This window comes from Astyanax mexicanus, chromosome 23 (genome assembly GCF_023375975.1).
Source record: "Astyanax mexicanus isolate ESR-SI-001 chromosome 23, AstMex3_surface, whole genome shotgun sequence".
Taxonomy (NCBI): Eukaryota; Metazoa; Chordata; class Actinopteri; order Characiformes; family Acestrorhamphidae; genus Astyanax; species Astyanax mexicanus.
The window spans coordinates 19,535,880-19,558,252 of record NC_064430.1 but is presented as its reverse complement, the minus strand read 5'-3'; the positions used below and the strand labels follow the sequence as shown (position 1 = coordinate 19,558,252).

The 22,373-nt window shown below is 39.1% G+C and overlaps 1 protein-coding gene across 9 annotated transcripts in view; it reads right to left on the bottom strand.

Moving 5' to 3' along the window:
* The window catches only part of cacna1ab (calcium channel, voltage-dependent, P/Q type, alpha 1A subunit, b), a 95,380-nt gene that overhangs the window by 53,003 nt on the left and 20,004 nt on the right, over positions 1-22,373 (bottom strand). For all 9 annotated transcript variants that reach the window (XM_049471055.1, XM_049471061.1, XM_049471062.1 and 6 more), the window contains exons 15-31: positions 22,237-22,354; positions 20,558-20,625; positions 19,596-19,702; positions 17,952-18,081; positions 17,466-17,842; positions 16,769-17,049; positions 14,940-15,075; positions 14,290-14,419; positions 14,091-14,150; positions 12,853-12,959; positions 5,639-5,738; positions 4,313-4,473; positions 3,787-3,927; positions 3,378-3,579; positions 1,743-1,907; positions 1,138-1,248; positions 177-260 (exon numbers count right to left, since the gene is read on the bottom strand). In XM_049471055.1, the coding sequence (XP_049327012.1) occupies positions 177-260; positions 1,138-1,248; positions 1,743-1,907; positions 3,378-3,579; positions 3,787-3,927; positions 4,313-4,473; positions 5,639-5,738; positions 12,853-12,959; positions 14,091-14,150; positions 14,290-14,419; positions 14,940-15,075; positions 16,769-17,049; positions 17,466-17,842; positions 17,952-18,081; positions 19,596-19,702; positions 20,558-20,625; positions 22,237-22,354 (2,478 nt within the window). The remainder of the gene's footprint in view (positions 1-176; positions 261-1,137; positions 1,249-1,742; positions 1,908-3,377; positions 3,580-3,786; positions 3,928-4,312; positions 4,474-5,638; positions 5,739-12,852; positions 12,960-14,090; positions 14,151-14,289; positions 14,420-14,939; positions 15,076-16,768; positions 17,050-17,465; positions 17,843-17,951; positions 18,082-19,595; positions 19,703-20,557; positions 20,626-22,236; positions 22,355-22,373) is intronic.

Sequence of the window (22,373 nt, the reverse complement as noted above, 5' to 3'; positions counted from 1 at the left end):
TTAATTCCTGGTGGGAAAACCATGACTCAGCAGCTTGTTCAGTGTGTGTATTTATTTTATATTGTGTATTTTTAGGTGGATGAATTCTCTTCGTGCATATTTTACATGAGCAGACAGATCAATAAAGGTGACGCGACTCCAGTGAGATGGGTCCAGACATGGAGCAGAACACTTACCCCCAGCTCCGTTACTAAAATATCTGTGATGCTTCCGAGAATGGAGACGAAATCAAAAATATTCCACGCATCTCGGAAATAATTCTGCAGGGAGAAGAGAGGAGGAAGCACGTTAACCAATCACACCCTGCATTAAGGATTCAGACACTCAGCAGCCCAGCCAATCCTGGGCCTGTCACCATGGAGACAGACCAGCTGCAGTGGGGAGAGGGTATTTATGGATCTTTCTAAAGAGGTCAGAAGAGGAAAACACAAACATCTCTCTTCTAAATAATGAACAATTATAAATAATCAGTGATGGACTAATACTAATCACTATGTCACCCTGTTGGTCTGTCTATCTGTCTGTCTGTCTACCCAGCAAACAGAGACAATTATGGCAAAAATAACATGTAGAACATGTTGTTTTAAAAAAGGTTCCAGGAAGGTTATCCTGTGACAATACAGATAAAACGTTTTAGGAACGTACTAAAACTAACATGTGAAATAATAATGGCTGGCACCACAAAGTTATTATAATGTTTCTCACATACATTCCCAGATAGATGAATTATAACATTATAAAAACGTTAAAAGTAACATTCCCAAAACTAAAAACTAAAGCATTGACACAAGCAATGTTGCAGCAACATTACCAGAACGTAGTGCTGGGCAGTATAGCCAAAAATGCATATAACAGTATTTTTTAAGATTCTGACGGTTTCACGGTATATCACGATATTCTTATATATATATTTGATTATTATTTTTTGCATGACTGGGCTTTAATATAGGTTAGTGAGTTACTGTACTGTTAGGAGTACATATAATATAAAAATCAAGTCTGTAAATCTGTCTGTCTATCAATCTATCTATCTATATTTCTGTCTATATTTCTCCTAACTTCCTACAGTCTTTTACCTATAAACAATATATGTGACAGTGTGTGTGTTGTGTGTTGTGTGTGTGCAGTTAGACGCACCCGGATACCAAAAGCCATCATTTTCAGGATACACTCCATGAAGAAGAGAATGGTGAAGACAATGTTCAAGTTCTTCAGCACTTTGTCGTACAATTCTGAAGCACCATGATACTGAAAACACACAATCACACACAAGCACACAGACACACACGTACAAACATTATACACTTATACACGCCTTCAAAGCTACTATAGCTAACAAGTAAGCTAGAAAGCTGTAAAGCTACGAGTCGTCGCTCAAATATGATGTTTTCTGTAGTTGGTGAAGAAGTTCATGTACGTATCAATGTGCACATGTGAGGCATTTCAGGGACAGATTCGTTTAGATTACACACAGATACAGATTACATTTGTGAATGTGAACAGTGAAGATAGCCGAATCTGATCTGAGCAAAAAATCTGATTTAAACTTGTAATGTAAACTTGTAATGTGAACATAGTCTTAAAAAAGTCTTGGTCTTGCCTCAGACTGGGCTCTAGTGGTACTACACTATACACATTATGACAAACATGTTTCTATTTGAAACAAAGTTAAAACTATGCATATTCCAAATTAACGCTTTAATAAGGACAGTGCATTGTGTGTGAGGAAGATAAGGGTGTACCTTCATCATGAGGACGATGGTGTTGAGCGCGATGAGAGACATAATGCTGTACTCAAATGGTGTAGAAACCACAAACTGCCACATCCGGTACTGAAAGCTCAGCTTGTCCTCTGGCATGTGGCGAGTCAGGGGCTTAGCGTTTATAGCAAAGTCTATACAGGCTCTCTGCAAAACACACGTGTATGCATGTATGTAAATGAGTGACAAGGCTGTGTCTCATCATAAAAGCAGTCTGGTTTGTTACACTTCTAACTTTAGAGTAAATGGGTGGACCCTAACTGCTGTATTCTGTGTGGGTGGAGCTAAACTGCCATAAGCTAAGACTGGTTTATACTACGCTGTTGTGTGTGTTTATACTAATGCATTTGTGTGTCAGTGTCGCTGTAAAGGCCCACCCAGAGAGGGAATTAAACCCCGGACCTACTGTTCACAGAACAGCCATCTATCTGGGTGAGCTACCTGGTAGTAGTAGTCAATAGGACTCAAGACTGAGAGCAGATTGAGTCATACCTTAAATTAAACTTGGGTAACTTGGGATTAGATCCTAGGTTGCCTTATTGCTAGAAAAGTGCTCTAACACTCAAATGGCAAAGCAGGTGTGTTTAAAACTTGGGGTGGGTCCAGAAAGCAGGTGGAAAGAAGATAGGGAAAATGAACAAACTAAACAAAAACGACTCTGAAACAAACTCAAAAGAGGAAACAGAAAGAGAGGACAGGAAAGCACAGCCTTCCTTCCAGAGTTAAAAGTTTTTTGTCCTTGTTTTTGAGAGAGAGAAAACAAAGAAAAAGGGTGTTCCAGAAAACTCAAACAGAGGACTCGGAGATAGAAGAGATAACAGCCACTGGATGTCCACACTCTGTTTCTTCCTCTTTTAAAGGCTTGATTGCCACCAGAAACCACCCACTGCCCCCCTCTGATGGCCGGAGGTCACCAAGCACTGGATTTAGCCCTCACTGTTGCTGTGCATTTTAACTACAAATGAACAAATGTGTAGACTTGCTCCATTTTTAGGGAGTTAAACCCATGACTACACGTAAATTGGCTTTAAGTGGCTGCGACTAAATCGCTGTAGGCTAAATGGATGAAGACAGCAGAAGACACGTCTCTCCAAACCATCACTGATTGTGGAAACTTCACACAAGACCTCAAGCAGTTTGGACTGTGTGTCTCTCCACTCTTCCTCCAGACTCTGCTCCCTTGATTTACAAATGAAATGCTAAATTTACTGATGATCAGTGATGGTTTGGTTGATCCACTGTTTTATCAAGTCTAAAATCAGTGCAGTCTTTTCCCAGAAAATCTTACAGCACTTCATGCTTCCCTCTGCTACTGACAACTTTTATGGAGATACAGATTTCATTTTCCAGCAGGGATTGGCACACTGCCCACACTGCCAGAAGTACCAATCGATCTTATATAATATTGTAATTTTTTATGAGACACTGATTTTTGGGTTTTTATTGGCTGGAAGCCATAATCATCAACAATAAAATAAACAAACACTTAAAATAGTATTGTCTAAATAGCTGGTGCTAAACTATTGTAGGTTGAGTATGCAGGGCTAAACTGCTGTAGGCTGAATGGGTGGAGCTTAACTGCAAATGGCTGAATGGGTGTGGCTTAAAGTTTCAAACCTCATTCTTTTCCAGGCTGTAATCCTCCATCATCTTGTCTCCTTGCTCCTGGAAGGTGATGATAATCAAAGCTACGAAGATGTTGACGAAGAAGAAGGGGAAGACAACGAAATACACCACGTAAAAGATGGATGTTTCCATTCGATAACCCGGGCTAGGGCCCTGATCCTCATGGGTGGAATCCACTGAGTGTTTCAACACACTGAAAGAGTTAGAGAGACAAAGAAAGATAGAGAAAAAATAGAGAAAGAAAGAAAGAGAGAGAGAGAGAGAGAGAGAGAGAGAGAAAGAGAGAGAGAGAGAGAGGAAACTGCATTTATCTTTGTTATTTAACTCTTGACTCTTTGTTTTAGGAGCAAGATCTAGCAAAATAAAGGTGAGGTAAGTGCAGTAGTGCACTGGTACTCACTCTGGCCACCCCTCTCCAGTGGACACAGTGAAGAGAGTTAACAGGGCCCAAAGCACGTTGTCGTAGTGAAAATCGTACTTCTTCCACTCCCGCGGTTCTGCTTTCACATCACTATCGCGCTCATACACCAGGTACTCACCCCTAACACACACACACACACACAGCAGAAATCTCAGAAAACATCTATAAAACCACCTAAACACCAGGAAAACATAAAATTGTTTGCAAAAAATGATCCCAAATGAAGGGCATACAAATGTGAATAATCCTATTTCAAGGGCATACAACATGAATAATCCCCCGTACATGACATATACAGGTAACAAATTCAACCTATGTTACAAGTGGATGACCTCACCTTTGCGACACATACAAGTGAATAATCCCATTTCAAGGGCATATAAATGTGAATAATCCCAGCAACAGGGCATGCACTTGTAAATATTCTCACTTTAAAAGTGTATACAGGTGAATAGTCCCACCTTAAGGGAACATAATTGTCAATAATAGTGGGGAATACTCGCACCTGCAGTCCCGAGCAAACTCTTTGGACTCGTCCGAGCAGAAGAAGAAGCGACCCTTAAAGAGCTGCACGGCCACAACGGCAAAGATGAACATGAAGAGCAAATAGACAATGAGGATGTTCAAGACGTTCTTCAGCGAGTTTACTACACAGTCAAATACAGCCTGAGAAAGAAGAGAGAGAGCGAAAGAGAGAGAGAGAGAGGGAAACAGAGAGAGAGAGAGAGACAGAAAAATTACACTCAATAAAAAAAGTAAAAAAATACAGGTTAGAAGGAACATAAACTTTTAGCTTTTCATTTTTTTTTTTTATGTGATCAATAGGTGATGAGTCTATGAGCCTTATCTTGTATAACTGATATGGGTCATATGGTTGTATGTATTGACCTACACACACAGGAATAGTGTGTAACGAATGAGTAATGCAACATGCCAGAGATCTCAGCAAGGAGTTGTAGAGGTTCGTAATAGTGTCTTGTGATAATCCATTCCATGCAGCTTGAATATTCTTATAGTTCCTGCAGATTTTGTGGTATGGGGTGCCTGTAATGAAGACCACCTTGACCCTCACCATAACAACAAGCCTTCTGAATGTGTGAAGCGTGACATTAAACCACTGATCTTGCCCACAAAAGCAAGACTTAAGTCTTTTTTTAACCTGTCCTCTATCACAGGTATTGCATAACATCTATGCCAACATATACGCATAGAAGTATTAGATGCCATTTCCTGCATTCTGGAGTATTTTCAACCAGTTTTAAACACCTAATCTTACCTACAAAAGTGATTTAATTTAATGACTATTTTAGAGTCAGACACAGCTCCCTTGTCAGCAGCTCTAGTTCTGTGCAGCTTGTTAGGCTCTGCAGAAACACTGTCCAATAACAGGGTGTCACACAGGTGTTTTAATTGTCCGTTAGACAAATTTTGGACATGTTTTGTGCTCTCTCTCTCTCTATCATTATCTTGCTCTGCTATTACACACAGAGCCCTGGTCTCACCCACTACTTAAGCATTTGACTGATAGGTAACTGTTACCAATTACCTTTCATCAACTAAAAAGATATTTTAACAGAAATTGAATGAAAATGCAATGGATAGTACAAACTACTGTACAAATACAAAAATCTTCTTAAACTTTTATTTAAATAACAAGGAAATTTAACAAGGCTACACAACATTTTATGTTAAATGTGAGGAGGTCCAAGCGAATAATTATTTAATGTCAGCGATATTCACGTTGTAAAGAAGTATAGATAAGCAATACAAGTAGAAGCGAAGTTCTTATTTTTTTATGCTACATTTAATGTGAAACTGTGTGCAAGTTTACCTTCAGTTTAGGCAGACGCTTGATGGTCTTGAGAGGTCGCAGGACTCGAAGTACTCTCAGAGACTTGATGACACTGATGTCTTTCCCCTTGCCGGTCCCCCTACAGGGACAAATAACACAGCATCAGCTTTGTGCTTCTGAAGAACGCTTGTCCACAGCAGAATGCATTGAACTTCTACACCACACTTACCCCGGACCTCTTGTGTAATCTGATCTGTTTCTTTTTTATTTCACTTGTTCTTTAAAACACTACAGGCCTTAAAGCGATACTTCAGCTGAAAAACTCCACAGTTTACACAATTTTCCCTTCAATTTAGCTCTAGTGTAATCGGTCACAGCGATGCAGTGTTAGCCTCCTCGGTTTTAGTACTGGAGCAACAAAGCTAATGTAGCTAACAAGTAGTGGAAGCCTATACTTAGATGCTGGAATTCCTACTCTCAATGTCATGAGAGCCTCACTAACCCTAAGGCCAAAATTGCTTTGATACTTATCACCAGTAATATATCCTTCTGCTTCTGCATTGTCTTTGGTCACATTATCAATTAACAACAGTGACCCAGTGCCATGGGAAGCCGTGCACCAATGCGAAAATATGAAACTCGCAAGCAAAAAAAAGGGAATTGTGTGTGCGCTGTACAAAATATCGCTTTCAAGCTTCATTTTTCTCACTCTCGGGTGTTTTTTTCCTCTCAAATTCACAGTTGTCCTTGCACACTATGCGAATTGCCTGCAGCGGCTCTTTTTGCTTGAGTGAAGCTTTTGTGCTAGAGTGTTAAAATGGGTGGTTTTGACATTTTGAGGGCGGGGTCAGGGTGACCTCCCTCAGCAAATGCTATTGGCCGATATCTCCAGGGTTTGTGATGGACCGCCTACTACCAACAGTTGGAGAAGAGCAAGAAAGAAGGACAGCAGGAGAGTTAGCTAGCATAGCTATGCTAAAATCCAAACAAACCGCTCTCTGGCGAAGTTTGCCTGGGTTCACACCTGGAGTGACACGCTCTCCAGAGCCTTGTTCTATGGCGATGAACCCAGGCAAAAATAAGGACATCTCCTGCTGTCTGTCTTGTGGACTTGCTTTGTAAGATGTTTTTAATTTAAGTAAAGCTGTCTGAGTCATGAAAAAAAGATAAATAAGAAAATAAGTTTAATTTGGAAGAGTTACAACAAGGCTGGATTTCTTAGGCCTGATCTAAGCTCTAGTGTACGACAGGTCCCTGCACGTCCATAAGAATCCCAACAGTCCTTCTACTGTGTTCTCCAGAGTACTGGATCTCCATTCAATACCTTTTAGATGAGTTTAAGGCTGAATGCAATCAAAGTAGGACAAACTTCAGGATTTAGGATACAATACAGTGTGATATACTGGTCTGTTAACCACATAAGCTTCAAAGCTCCAGTGAAAAACTGAGGAAGGGCATTCCAGACGGCTAAAGCACGCTCAGGCTGATGGACCGAGTGAGGAAAGTTGCGTAAATCAGATTTTTCACCAAAATATTCCTTTAAGATTTTCAAAGCCACGCCCACATCATTCGCTCATTCCCTAGCACTGGTGGGCATTAAAACGCATGGCACATTCAGACCATCATTAAAACTGTCAGGCATTCCTGGTGCAATGCCCAGCCAACCCTCTTTCTTTCTTTCTTTCTTTCTTTTCTGTTAGAGTGTCAGGGAAGGGTGGTCTGGGGGTCTGAAGTATGGGGGCTGGGGGTGTTAACAGGGGGTGTGTTAAGATGATGCGGCTGGGGGTGTACAGGAGGGTCCCGGACAAACCAGGGCTTAACGGCAGGTTGAAGAACCGATTGATACTGATGGAGATGGAGGTGCTCCGTCACACCTGGAGGCTTTCATACGTCATCAAACACTGCTCTATGGTGAGCCTGCAGGAGGTGCTGTGAGTAAAGCCAGCTCTGACTCTGACTGATGCTCTATATTGAAGACCCTGTCTGTCAGGGAGACGAGCAAAAAAAAATCCAGTATCCTGTTTCTGGCAGCAGTGCATCAATATTTTGACTTATCATCTCGAAATGAATGCTTACTTTCTAGAGATTCTTAATCGAAGAGACTTAATTATTTTCATCCTAAATAAAACTGACACAAGTCACACTTTTGATAATACTGCTCTGGGAAAAAAGAGACCACCTAAAAATTTAATCAAGAGGAAGATATATTATCACAAGCCATCAAACCAAGCTGAACTGCTTGAATTTTTGCACCAGGAGTGAGTATCATAAAGTTATCCAAAAGCAGTGTGTAAGACTGGTGGAGGAGAACATGCCAAGATGGTTATTCCACCAAATACTGATTTCTGAACTCTTAAAACTTTATGAATATGAACTTGCTATATTTGCATTATTTAAGGTCTGAAAGCTCTGCATCTTTTTTGTTATTTCAGCCATTTCTCATTTTCTGCAAATAAATGCTCTAAATGACAATATGTTTTTGGAATTCGCGAGAAACTGTGTCTGTAGTTTATAGAATAAAACAACAATTTTCATTTTATTTAAACATATATCTATAAATAGTTAAATCAGAAAAACTGATTTAGAAACTGAATAGGTCTCTTAATTTTTTCCAGAGCTGTATATATTTCTATTAGTCAAATTGCCAATGTTTTAAATATTTAAATATTAATATTTTAAATAAATAAAACCTCAAAATCTTAATCTAATAAATATAAATATTATTTTTTTTCAACATTCCAATATAATAAATATATTAAATTAAAAAATAAATGTATCCAATGAATAAACACTATTATAAATATTATAAGATAATAAATAATTAATTGTATATGCTTTAAAATCTCGAGAAAATAAGTCACTATTTCAATAAGCCAAAATCTTGTAAAAATTGCTATTTTGACTCCTAAAGTCAAAATGAAAATGGAATAAAAGAGAATTGTGACACACTGCTCTGAGAAACTGCTCGATTTTTTTTCTCCTGCCTGCAACACCAGAATTTCTGCAGTCATTCCGTCATAATCAATATAAGAAACAGATACTATATATAGAAACCCCTGTATCGCTCCGATCGGATCTGCAGAGCACATTCCGGACTGTGGAAAAGCCCAGACGGAGGGATGATATCCGGCAGGCAGGACAGGGATTAATGAGTGTGTGAGAAAGTGGGAGGACAGACAGGAGGAAGAGGAAGGGGAAGAGGGTTGGATGGAAGGAGGAAAAAGAAAGAAAGAGAGAGAAGCCATCGTCAGGTGAGAGAGACGGTTGCCGTGCGACAGGAAGAAGCGAAACTTTACCCATCGAGGCTCCTGTTCAGGACCACAGCAGAGACAGGAGAGAGGGTCAGACATGCACACACACACATACACACACATACATACACACAAACAAACACACACACACACACATAGAAAAGAGAAAAAGAGAAAAGACAACAGAGAGACAGAGCAGCAAGACAGGAGAAGGAGAAGCTTCTGAGAAACATCGATATGAGAGACAGACAGAAAAGAGAAGAGCAGTTCATGCAGTCCTGAAACAGTCTGTCCAGCAGGGGGCGCAGTAACACAACAGCCTATGCCTTTCAATTCCAACACTTTTCTCTTTTATTCAGTTTTTTGAGTCCTCTGAGGTGCATTTAAAGCATTTAATATAGATTTAATAGTAGGAGTGTTTATCCTCACATTAATATACCAACATCTCTCCACACTTCTCCACAAATCTTTCTATATATCTCTAAGTCTACAAGTCTCATAATGAGATGAGAGTGATGAGCTGCAGTCATATTTATTTGTTGTTGGACTTGGTTCAACTTTGTTTTATTAGGTAAAAGTAATGTAGAACATGCTTTATATTAGTATTAGTATGTATTAGAAGTAAAAATCTCAGGGCCCTATTTTAGTGATCTAGGGCGTGTCAGTGTGTCTTTGCTATCGTAATGACAGGAAAAGTATGCATTGAGAGGCTCCAAATGAATGCAAGAGGCTTTCCCAAATAGTATAAACTAATAATGGATGTGCTTTGGGCGTGACATGTTATAAACCAATCAGCATGTCACTTGCCATTTTCTTTAAGAGTCAGGTGTGCTCAGACATTGGTGGATTGGTATTTGAATGGCGCAGAGTTTCTCAGCAGAGGAAACTGACTGGCCTGTTTACAGGGTGTAAGATAGCAATGAGCATCGCAATGCGCCTTGTGCAGGGTGCAAGATAAGGCCCTCGATATTTATTAATTAAAGAGTTATATTATACAAGTTTTAGCATGATTAATCCAAACTGGAATCAGCAGTAATACAGATTCCTGCCTAATGAACTGCATTTAGGTACACACACACACACACACCTAAATGCACTGCTCTCTACTTAATTTTAAGAAATGAATCCAACCCGCTTTAGCAGGAGCCAAAAATGTGTGTGTGTGTGTGTGTGTGTGTGTACTAGGATCCATTCCAATCAATACTGCAGGGCTTTCCCTTCCAGGACGATGGATTGGGACAGCCCCAGTGCTCCCTCACACACACACACACACACACACACACACACACACACACACACACACACACACACACACAGCATTCCTAATTAGTGCTGGACATTTTTTATCGTCTGCAATTTATTCATATCACACTACAGCCAGCAGGTAGCAGTGTGTTTCAGTAATGGAGTGGGACTGGCAGTACTGTGCCTGTAACTGTTACAGTGTGTGCTATGATGACTATATATAAAGTTACTTTATTTTAATTCAATTCAAAATGTGAATCTTATATATTATAAAGATGTATTAAACACAGATTGATCTATTTTAATTGTTTATTTCTTTTTTTGTTGATGATTATGGCTTACAGCCAATGAAACCCCAAAAATCAGTTTCTCAGAAAAGTAGAATATTATATAAGACCAATTGGTACTTTGGGAAGTGTGGGCAGTGTGCCAAGTCCTGCTGGAAAATGAAATCCGGAACTACATAAAAGTTCCGAAAAGAGAAGCATGACGTGCTGTAAGATTTTGTGGGAAAACAAAACTGCACTGACTTTAGACTTGACATAACACAGTGGATCAACACCAGCAGATGACATGTCTCTCCAAACCATCACTGATTGTAAAAACTTCACACTAGACCTCAAGCAGCTTGGACTGTGTGTCTCTCCACTCTTCCTCCAGACTCTGATTGACAGGTCCCTTGATTTCCAAATGAAATGCAAAATTTACTGATGATCAATAATGGTTTGGAGAGACATGTCATCTGCTGGTGTAGATCCACTGTGTTTTATATCAAGCCAAAAATCAGTGCTGTGTTTTCCCCAGAAAATCTTACAGCATACATCACTCTGTGTGTAATACATCTACATAATATATGAATTTCACATTTTAACCTGAATTGCTGAAATAAAATATCTTTTCAATAATATTCTAATTTTTGGGGTGCATGTGTATGTGTGTGTGTTAAGTTCTATATTTTTTATGATTTACATACGAATGAATTCATAATTAAATAATTTAGGGCCTATAATCATTTGAACAAATACTTGTTTAAATCCACTTAATCTAAACCTAGCACTAATCTTAACCAAAACACCCACATGGAATTTAAATCTACATTCACAAAACTTGAATTCAAAAGAATATACATGAAAATAGCTGACAGTGTGTGCTGTCAAAGTTCAAGCCTATACAGATCATTATTAACTGATGTTATTATTTTATCACCCAGCCCCCACCCCTCCACCCCACACTGACGTGCAGAGAAAGAGACAGCGGTACCTGCAGCAGGGCGGGGCTCTGGCCGCTCCACACGGAACACACCTGGGCACTAAAGGGCTACAGGTGCCTGGAGGCCCCACCCCCCACAAGACCCCACCCTCTGGGGGATCAGGTGATTCAATCCATAAGGAGTTCAGGGGAGGGGGTAAGAGATGGAGCGGAGGTGAAGGAGGTGCTGATGAAGATGGAGGAAGAAGAGCCTCCTCTTCGGCCATAATTAATAATAATTGTAATAATTATTATTAATAGTAATTAACTTGTGTTGACAATAATCACTCATATTTGAACAGAATGATGCTGTTTTATTGTCATTTATTCACTTTATGATGTTCTACAGTGTTCACATGATCCACATGCTCATTGTGACAGACTGCAATATGCTACAGGAAGCATAGGGGGTGCTCTATTAAGCTCTGAAATACACTCTAATGGTCAAGTGATTTACACACTCATTCCTATTGACTGCAATAAACTACAGAATGTGTAGGAGACGCCCTATTGCGCTTTTTAATATAAAAAAAAAATTGACATGCTCGTTGTGACAGACTGTAATACACTACAGGAAGCATGGTGGGCACTCGATTAAGCTTTTTAATGTTTTGTAATGTTTAAATGATCCGCACACTTATTTTTATTGACTGTTATACACTAAAGAATGTGTATAAGGTGCATTATTGCGCTTTTTAATATTCAAATCATCAATATGCTCGTTGTGACAGACTGTAATACACTACAGGAAGCATAGGGGGTGCTCTATTAAGCTTTTTAATGCTCTGTAATGTTTAAATGATCCACACGTTCATTCCTATTGACTGCAATACACTGCAGGAAGCATAGGGGGCGCTCTATAAAGTTCTGTAATGCTCTGTAATGTTTAATTATCCACACACTTATTACTATTGACTGTTAAACACTACAGAATGTGTAGGAAGTGCCCTATTGTGCTTTTTAATATTCAAATAATCCACATGCTCGTTGTGACAGACTGTAATACACTACAGGAAGCATAGGAGGCGCTCTATGATTCTTTATAATGTTCGTATGATCTACACGCTCATTCTGACAAACTGTTATATGTTACAGGAAGCATAGGGGGCGCTGTATAATGCTCAAAACATGAGAGACACAAAAGACAGACAGAAGGATAGATATACAGAGAGTAAGAAATTAAGAAAGACAGGCAGACGTACAGAGAGAGACAGAGAGAGCGAGAGGATGGAGTGTGAACGGGAAGGAAGGGTGAGCATGAGGGTGATACACAAAAACAGAAAGAGAATTGAATGAAATTAAAGGATGGAGTGAAAGGGGAAAATAGCATGAAGCAAGAAGAAAAAATAAAAAAATACAAATAAAATATAGATATAAAGAGAGAGATACAGAGAGAGAGAGAGAGAGAGGTGTAAGCAGGGGGGTCAGTAGGGGGTGGTCAAGTGAGTGAGTAGATGTGGTAGTGGCGGGCGGCGTGGTGGGGTGATTTAGGGGTAAAGGGGCACTTACGTGAAGGCGAAGGCCACCAGGGCACCACTAACCACTATAAAGTCCAGAAAGTTCCACAGGTCCCGGAAATACGAACCTTCATGAAGAACCAAACCCAGAACCACCATCTGAAGCACACACAGCAAACTGTTACCACTGCACACTCCTTATCACACTCTACAGCACACTCCTCATCACACTTCACACCACACACACTTTTCCACACTCTTTTTATACTCTTTAAACACTCTTTTCAGAACATTCCTCAGCACACTTATCACACTTCTTTCCAGCACACTCTCCATCACAATCTTTATTCCACTCTTTAGAACACTCATCACACTCTTTATAATCTTCATTACACTCTCTTCATTTCTCTGCACTCTTTAGCACTCTATACCACACTTCTCATCACACTCTTTAGTCCACTCTTTCCATACACCTCATCACTCTTTACCAATCTTAAAACACTCATCACACTTTCTAGAATACTCATCACACTCTTTATAACCTTCATTACACTCTTTATAATCTTCATTACACTCATCACACTCTTTAGAACATTCATCACACTCGTTTTGATCTTCATTATACACTTTTTAGAACACTTAGCACACTCTTCATCACACTTTTTATTATCGTTATTAGACTCATCACACTCTTTAGAACATTCATCACACTCTTGATAATCTTCATTACTCTTTATAATTCCTTCGCACTCTTTAGCACTCTATCCTTCTCATCACGCTCTTTAATTTTCATCACACTCTTCATAATATTCATAACATTCTTTGTAATGTTCATCACACTCTTCATTACACTCTTTATAATCTTTTTCACACTTTTTGTAATGTTCATCACACTCTTTAAAATGTTCCTTACACTCTTCATCACACTTCAGGATATTATTTAGGATTCCTCTGTACTCTGTAACACGTTTTACTCAAACTTCTCATCAAACTCTTTATTCCACTCTTTATAATCTTTATTGCACTCTTCATCAAACTCTTTATAGTCTTCAGCATTCCTCTGCACTCTCCACCACACTTCTCTACACACCCTTCAGCACACTCCTCATTACATTATTCATTAGAACCTTTCTGGTGTACCAGAGAACCAGATGTCTTGAGCTGAGCTCTGTTCAGGAGAAATGTTAACCCATAGACCTGAACAGAGTGATTAGGTGGTCAAGTTGGAAACAGGACCTCAATAATAAGGATACAAACACACACACACATCATTATATTGGAAGGGTTTACCTTGATAAGCATCTCAAACGTGAACACTCCAGTAAAGACATAATCAAAGTAGCGAAGAACCTGTAAGACAGCGACACACACACAAACATGATGAACTCTTCCAGTCCAAAAGTGTTTACATAGATCAACAGACAAAACTGTGTGTAGAAGTGTTTACTAGTGTGTGTGTGTGTGTGTGTGTGTGTTTGTGTCCTCTCACATTGTTCTGGGGGGATTCAGGCCACACTGGGTCCTCTGCTGCCAGGGCGATGCTGCTCATGGCGATTACAGACAGAATACACATCTCAAAATATCGCAGAGTCAGGATGTAGTGGCAGCACTTACGAAACCTGCAAAAGAACACACACACATACTTACATGTGAATGCTGTATTTAATAAACATGTGCAAACTGTATTTGTTGGGCACTTCTGAACTGTATCATTTAAATGCTGAGGTGAATCCTTTTTATGCTGGACTGAATCAGTTTGGGACTGAACTGAAATCATTTTGGCTCTAAGCTGAATCTTATTAAAGAACTAAATCATATGATTTCAGTGCTAAATCATATCAGAGCTGAACTGAACAGTTTCAGTGAACGGAATAATTTTGGCTCTAAGCTGAATTTCATTGCAGAACTGAATCATATCAGAGCTAAACTGAACAATTTCAGTGCTGAATCAGTTTGGGACTGAAATGAATCATTTTGGCTCCGAGTTGAATTTCATTGCTGAACTGAATCATATGATTGCTGAACTGACTGATTTCAGTGCTGAATCACATCAGAGCTGAATTGAACAATTTCAGTGCTGAACTGAATCAACTGTTGTTGAATGGTGTTGAATGGAATTATGTATTGTTGGGCACTCACGGGTTGGTTGGAGACATTATGAAGCAGGAGCTGAATGGAGGGATGGGTTTAGGTCCGTCTTCATCATCACCGCCGTTCTCTTCTTCCTCTTTCTTCTCCCCCTCTTTAGCTGGTTCAGTGTTAGCATTCTTGTTCACTGCAGTACGAACAAAGAGATAGAAAAATCTTACTCACATCCCCAAAACTGTTCACAGTAGATGTGAATGGAAGCTATAAAAAAAACCCTTACAGAAAATTATTACACCAAATGATTATAAACACACTGCCTGATAGCTGAGACACTGTTCAACCAAAGCTCTGAAAAGATACTTGGCCTGAAAGCCGTATTTAAAACCACATATCATTAAAAATGTGGATGAATACAGTACCAGTCAAAAGTTTGGACACACCTCTTCTCATTCAGTGTTTTTTCCTTTCTTTTTATGATTTTTTTCACGTTGAAAATTTAATACTGAAGACTAATAAAGCTATACAGGAACACATGGAATTATTCTGTAAACAAAAAGTGATAAACAAACCAGAATATCTTTCTTCTTCAAAGTAGCATGTTTATCTTTGAAGACAGATCTGCACACTCTGCACTTGGTATTTAAATCTCAATCTCTTCAAGGGGTACCTGAGTCACCTGAAATAGTTTTCTCAGCTTCTTGAAGGTGAGGAGTTCCTGGAGGTGCTGAACAATAGTTGCTGCTATCTGAACTGAATCAGTTTTGGAAAAGTTTACAAGGTAATGACTGGTGGCACACAGTGGTTGTTTTTTTGTAGTGTAAAAACGTCTGACCACTTGAGGGCAGTGCTGTTTTTTGTGCTTTTGATACTGTATATACAGTAAAGTTTTTTATTTAGATTTTTTAAATATAAATATAAACTATCCAATGTGTCCAGCACCCCACGTTGGTTTTATCTCTCCTAAAAGTATATACCAGTATTTTAATTGACACCACTAATAATTGTGCTTTCATTTAAGCAATAATACACTTGAGGTTGGTGCTATAATGTGTAATACTGGCACTGCTGTGCTGCGGTCATAGAACAGCACAGCAGTGCCAATATTACACGTTATAGCCCGAACCTCGAGTGAATTATTGGAATTATACCACAGTTCAATTATCGCTGTTTATTGAAAGATTTTAAGTTAAAAAAGATGACAAAAAATTTGATTGTTTGGTTATAAAAACTCGGCGAGTTAAAATAGTTCCATTGCTGATCTGTTTGAAGCTGTGCTGTTTGGCTTGTAAGCGCTGCATCGTTGCTAGGTTACCTGTATGTGGCGGAGTAATACATGGAGAGCTTCGGTTACAGTGCATTACCAGGTGACAATGGCACTCACAGAATGTCTCCCAGCCAATCACATTTCAGGGTCGGAACTAACTGTGGTATAATTATATATTTTAAATATCCACTCTAAAAACTTGCATCTTAAGAAGAACAAGTGCAATTAATCACAGAATATTGTTGTGATTAATCTGATAAACTTTTTTTTTTTATTGACACCACCATTGATACTACGGCAGGTTACCACAACCCTCACCTTAAAATCTTACAAAATATTGAATAGTAACTCATGTATTGGGATATATATATATATATATATATATATATATATATACACACATATATAAAATATTTTCAGGTTCTAATATTTTTCTAATACCTGCTTCCATTAACCACCATGTAAAGAAATCAGAGTTGGAATATTTATCTACAATGAAGCACAATTTCACACCAAACACACTGAGTTACAGAAAAGGTTGGGAAATCTTGGGAAAGTTCCAGTGAGTGTGTATTCTAAATAGACTGTAACATCTGGCCTCGATGAGAAAACTTACCCTGCAGCTGGGCATGGAGGGAGGGGTATATGGGAGGCATGTCTATTTCGGTGTGGTCAGTCTTGGTGGGGGTGTGTGTGGGCTGTGTGAGGATGAGGATGGCGCAGTCCTGAGGCTCTGGCCCCTGCAGGTTCAGCAGGTTGTTGGCCTGTTCCACGTCACAGCATGTATCGGGGTCGTGTAGAGCCAGCCTGCTGTTCCGCAGGTTATCTAGATCCTCACTGTACACACTCTCGTCACACACAAGACTGTGCATTGGGCGGGCGGACATGACGCCCTCTCTGTGAAACAGGGAGAGAGAAAGAGAGAGATGAGACTTGACTGCTCAGTACTTTACACTATGAATTATACTGGGTAGCAGTTTAGCCCCACCCATTCAGTCTACAGCAGTTTAGACTCACCCATTTAGTCTACAGCAGTTAAGACTCACCCATTCAGCCTACAGACTTTTAGCCCCACCCATTCAGCATGCAGCAGTTTAGCCCCACCCATTCAGCCTACAGCAGTTTATACCTCCCACTGATATTTTAACAGTTAAGCTCCACTCATTCAACCTTACAGAACCTAAGCCCCACCCATTCAAGATAACAGCAGTTAAGGTCCACCTATTCAGCCAATAGCAGTTTAGCCCCACCCATTCAGCATACAACCCCCAGCAGTTTAGCCCTTTATTTATTCGCACATTAAAAAAACCTACCTTTTTGAGCGATGTGGGCAGGTCCGTTCCCTCCTCCCCTCCCCGTCTCCATGGTTGCCGTGGCGATGCCTCCTTTGCCTCCTTTCTGGCTCCTCTGAGTCGCCTCCAGTTTCTGCTCCTCTGCCCCGGTGTCTCCGGGCCCCTTCTTCCCTCCGCCGGTGAGTGTGTGAGTGGTGCCGGGGGTCCCGAGGGTCAGACTGGTGCATGCACTGCCGACTAGAGTAGGGCGGCTGGTACCGGGGCGGGTCAGGCGGCAGGTCCTCAGGCTCACCCGGACGGGGTTTATTGGTGTTGTTGTTGCGGTTCTCCTGTGGGTTGACCACCAGGGGGCGATCTAGGTGGGTTTTCACATCTGGACGGTTGCGGAAGTTTGTTTGCTGAGAAAACAGAGAGTCACAGTTATTGTTGCACAACTGTTTTACTGTAAAGCTATACGTAAATCTTCTCTGATTGAAGAAGGTTGACTAAAACCTCCATCTCGCTAACCTTCCAGTCTTCTGTATCCAGCTCATTGTACAGCGCCTCTCTGCTGGTCATCAGGTTCTGGCGGCGAATCTCACTGGTGCGCTGCTCCCATACAGACTTTGGGGCCTTTGAATTTTTCTGCTGTTCCTTACTGAAAGAGAGAAGATGATAGAAGGAGAATAAGAGAAAGAGAAGGAGTGTATATATCACAACTCACACAGGTATAGCTGTGAAATGTATTCACATTCATTAATCAGGTAGAAGTATAGATACTAGGGTTTAAAATGCTTCTGTAGAAGTTGAAGTATAACTCAAGCTTTTTACTCAAGTAAAAGTATGAAAGTGCTGGTTTCAATCTACTATAAGTATACAAGTTAAAGTAATGTAAGGAGAAGTAATACTATTCAGGACAAAATCTTAAAAAGCACCTTAGGGGACTATAGTGCTCTACACCCCCTTCTCAGAACACATTTTTGCAAAAGCTATAATGTTACATTAAAATGTTCATTTGAAAAATAAATCTGCATATACTAGTGCATCCCAAAAGTTCGAATATCACTGAAAAGTGATATTAAACTGTTAAATTCAGTTCACAATGTGAAACTCATCTATTATATGGATGTATTTCACACAGAGTAATCTATTTTAAGTGTTTATTTCTTTTATTGTTGATGACTTACAGCTTATTAAAAAAAACAGTATCTCAGAAATTTAAATATTATACAAGACAAATTGGTACTTTTGGCAGTGAGAGCATTGTGCCAAGTCCTGCTGGAAAATAAAATCCGCACCTCCACAAAAGTTGTCAGCAGACGGAAATATGAAGTGCTGTAAGATTTTCTGGGAAAACACTGCCCTGACTTTAGACTTGATAAAACACAGTGGATCAACACCAGCAGATGACATGTCTCTCCAAACCATCACTGATCATCAGTAAATTTTGCATTTAATTAGTAAATCAAGGGAGCAGAGTCTGGAGGAAGAGTGGAGAGACACACAGTCCAAGCTGCTTGAGGTCTAGTGTGAAGTTTCCACAATCAGTGATAGTTTGGAGAGAAGTGTCATCTGCTGGTGTTGATCCACTGTTATATCACTGAATTGAACCCCATTCTTCCACATGATGCGGTAGCTCACTGGCATGCAGTGGTGTTATCCACTGCGCCACATCAATCACACCAGAGGCATCTCTATTTGGATTTTACCTACATGCTCACGCCCAATACTAAACTGAGCTTAATGCATTAATCTAACTTACTCTTGCTTCAGATCGAACTGGGAATCGTGCCCCACCCTCTAAAAACCAGTGCAAACTAGTGCTGGCAGTGTTAGATCATTTGGATAAACCATTCTTCTACCTTCTGCTATTAGGTGGGGGCTCATTTGCATATGAACGCATATTCATGAAGACCTGGGTGTCAGAGGTGTCTTGTAAGTGAGCATGTCCATTCACTTCTGCTAATGAATATTCAAGCACTTTCACTCTGTGGTTTCTGTGCGCACCTGTTTCTGTAAGTGTGTGTGTGTGTGATAAGTTATGCATTTGACAAGATTCAGGTCTATTAAATGTGTATTTTAAATTGAAGACCTAAATAAGTATTTAAAGTCTGTGTGTGTTTGTGAGAGAGAGAGAGAGAGAGAGAGAGAGAGAGAGAGAGAAAGACTTACGCAGCAATGGACAGGTTGGTGGCAGAAAGTGGGCTGACCTCTGCAACCTCTTTGGCTTTCTGCAAAGCTAGTTTCTGTGAGGTTGCCGCTTCCTCCTCTTGCTCATCCTTAAACACACACACACACACACACACACACACACACACGGTGATGCTTTCTGTGCTGTAATACTGGTACACACGACACGTGCACTATGTAAAATGTGCGCAAATTTGTATAATGGCTACAGCAGTCCAATTTCCAAAGACTTTATAAAGATATTTTTCTGCCCCACACACTTTTCCCCAGATGCGAAGCTCACACAGGTTGCCAGATTGACACACAGAATGTCCGTCTCCAGTATACTAATGGTGGTGATAAATATAGTTAGCAACCTTACTGAATCTCAGTGATTACCTGTTCAGCAGACAAATAGAATGGGACTGGAGGATTGAGGGTGAGCAGATTTGGAGGCCACAACCCACACAGATTACAAAAAAAGCCTTCGCTGAAAAGAGCTGCCAGTGTTTAAACTCAGTACAATACCTTAATATCTGATGCCTGAAATGCCTTCTGGGCATTCCCAAGCCATCCCATGAAGTAACACTTAATGAGCAATTAAATACTGCTGTGCCATGATTTTATATGTTAGTGTACCTATATTTGAGCTCTTGGTAGAGACCACCAGGAGGCGCTATTTGTCAGCTGTGGACTTGCTGTGTTCAATGAAGGTGGCAGAAGTACCCAAATCTCATGGTATATTAAAAAGCTGTCTTTTTTTACTTAAGTAAAAGAATACAAGTACCCATTTCAAAATGTAGTTAAAGCAAAAAGGAAACGTATTTTTTAAAGTATTTGAATCAGACATGATTAGATTAAGTTTGGCAGTTTTTCACATGAAATCCTGACACTTTCATAGATTTAAATTTACAATATAACAGTTAAAACACAGTAAATACAATATATTTTTAAATAACATTTACCTTAGTGAGTTCCTGAGCATTGGCCAGGTTATCCACAGCGATGGCCAAGAATACATTAAGCAGTGTGTCTAAAACCAGAGGGTCAAAGAGCTCTAATCACAAACAGTGAGTGTGTTTTATTGGGTGGAAGCAATGGTGTTGCTAGAATGATGCTAGTTTGCTGGTTCATTCAAGATGGAACAAAGTATTACTAGTATTATTACTAAAAGTAGTTCTAGTACTAAGTCTAAGGAATACTTGTTTAATGCTAAGTCTAATGCAAATACTAATACTAATGCTAAAGCTAATAGTAATACTAATACTAACAGTAATACTACACTGACTAATACTGAGTCTAATTCTAATGCAAATACTAACACTAATGCTAAAGCTAATAGTAATACTGATACTAATGCTAACAGTAATACTACACTGACTAATACTGAGTCTAATGCTAATTCTAATGTACATACTAATACTAATGCTAATAGTAACCCTGATACTAATGCTAACAGTAATAGTACACTAACTAATACTGAGTCTAATTATAATTCTAATCCAAACTATTTTACTAATACTAGATACTGATACCAATGCTAATGCTAGCGGAATACTAGTGATGCTAATGCATGTTTGATGCCAATTCTAACACAAATACTCCTACAAATACCAAAACTATTTATGATATTAATACTCTTGCTATAGCTATCACTAATACTAATAATAAAACTGATACTGATAGTAATGCTATTACCAGTTCCAGCACTGAGTTTGTGAAGAATACGGCTTATTTAAAGCTAAAGCTAATAGTAATAATCATTTTAATTCTTAACTGCATAGGAATACTTATACTAATACTAAAGCAAACAGTAATACTGATACTAATGCTAAAGCTAATAGTAATACTGAAACTGATGCTAAAGCTAATAGTAATACTGACACTAATGCTAAATCTAAATGTAATACTTATACTTATGCTAAAGCTAATAGTAATAGTGATACTAATGGTAAAGCTCTAATACTAAAGCTAATAGTAATACTGATACTAATGCTAAAGCTAATAGTAATACTGATACTACTGCTAAAGCTAATAGTAATAATTATTCTAATGCTAAAGTTTATAGTAATACTGACATGATGCTAAAAGTAATATTACGATGACTAATACTTAGTCGGTAATTCCAATGCAAATACTTTTATTAATATTAGTTGTGATATTGATACTGATGCTAATGCTAACACGAACACTAATACTAATACTAATAGTGATAGTAATACAGATACTAACATTTACACTAATACTAGTGTTAGTACTGAGTTAGTGAAGAATGTGGTTGTTTTATGCCAGTTCTAAAAAAAATACTAAATATTGCTAACACTAATACAAATAGTGATACTGAAAGTAATGCTAACACCAGTTCTACCGCTGAGTCTGTGAAGAAAACAGTTGACTTGTTTAATGCTAATTCTTTGCTAATTAATGGAGTCGCCATCTCACTTTTGTATGACTGGGAGGTTTAACATTTATGTTCACAATCTGATAACGTTTAGTTTGCTTTGTCATGAACCACAACAGGGTTATTTCTGTGACCATGTTCTTTAATCTTTCTAGGAGAACAGTGCGGTCTATTGTATCAAAACTGTTCTAATACTAATATTAATGCTTATACTAGTACTAGGACTAAGTCAATAAAGGATACAGTTGCCAAACAGTGTGAGGACGATGAAAAACACAGAAGAGATCATCCCCCTTTTAACTCCTCCCAGAGATTTAATCCCATCGTACATCACAGCATTCCAGTCTTCACCTGTCAGGATCTAACACACACAGAAGCAC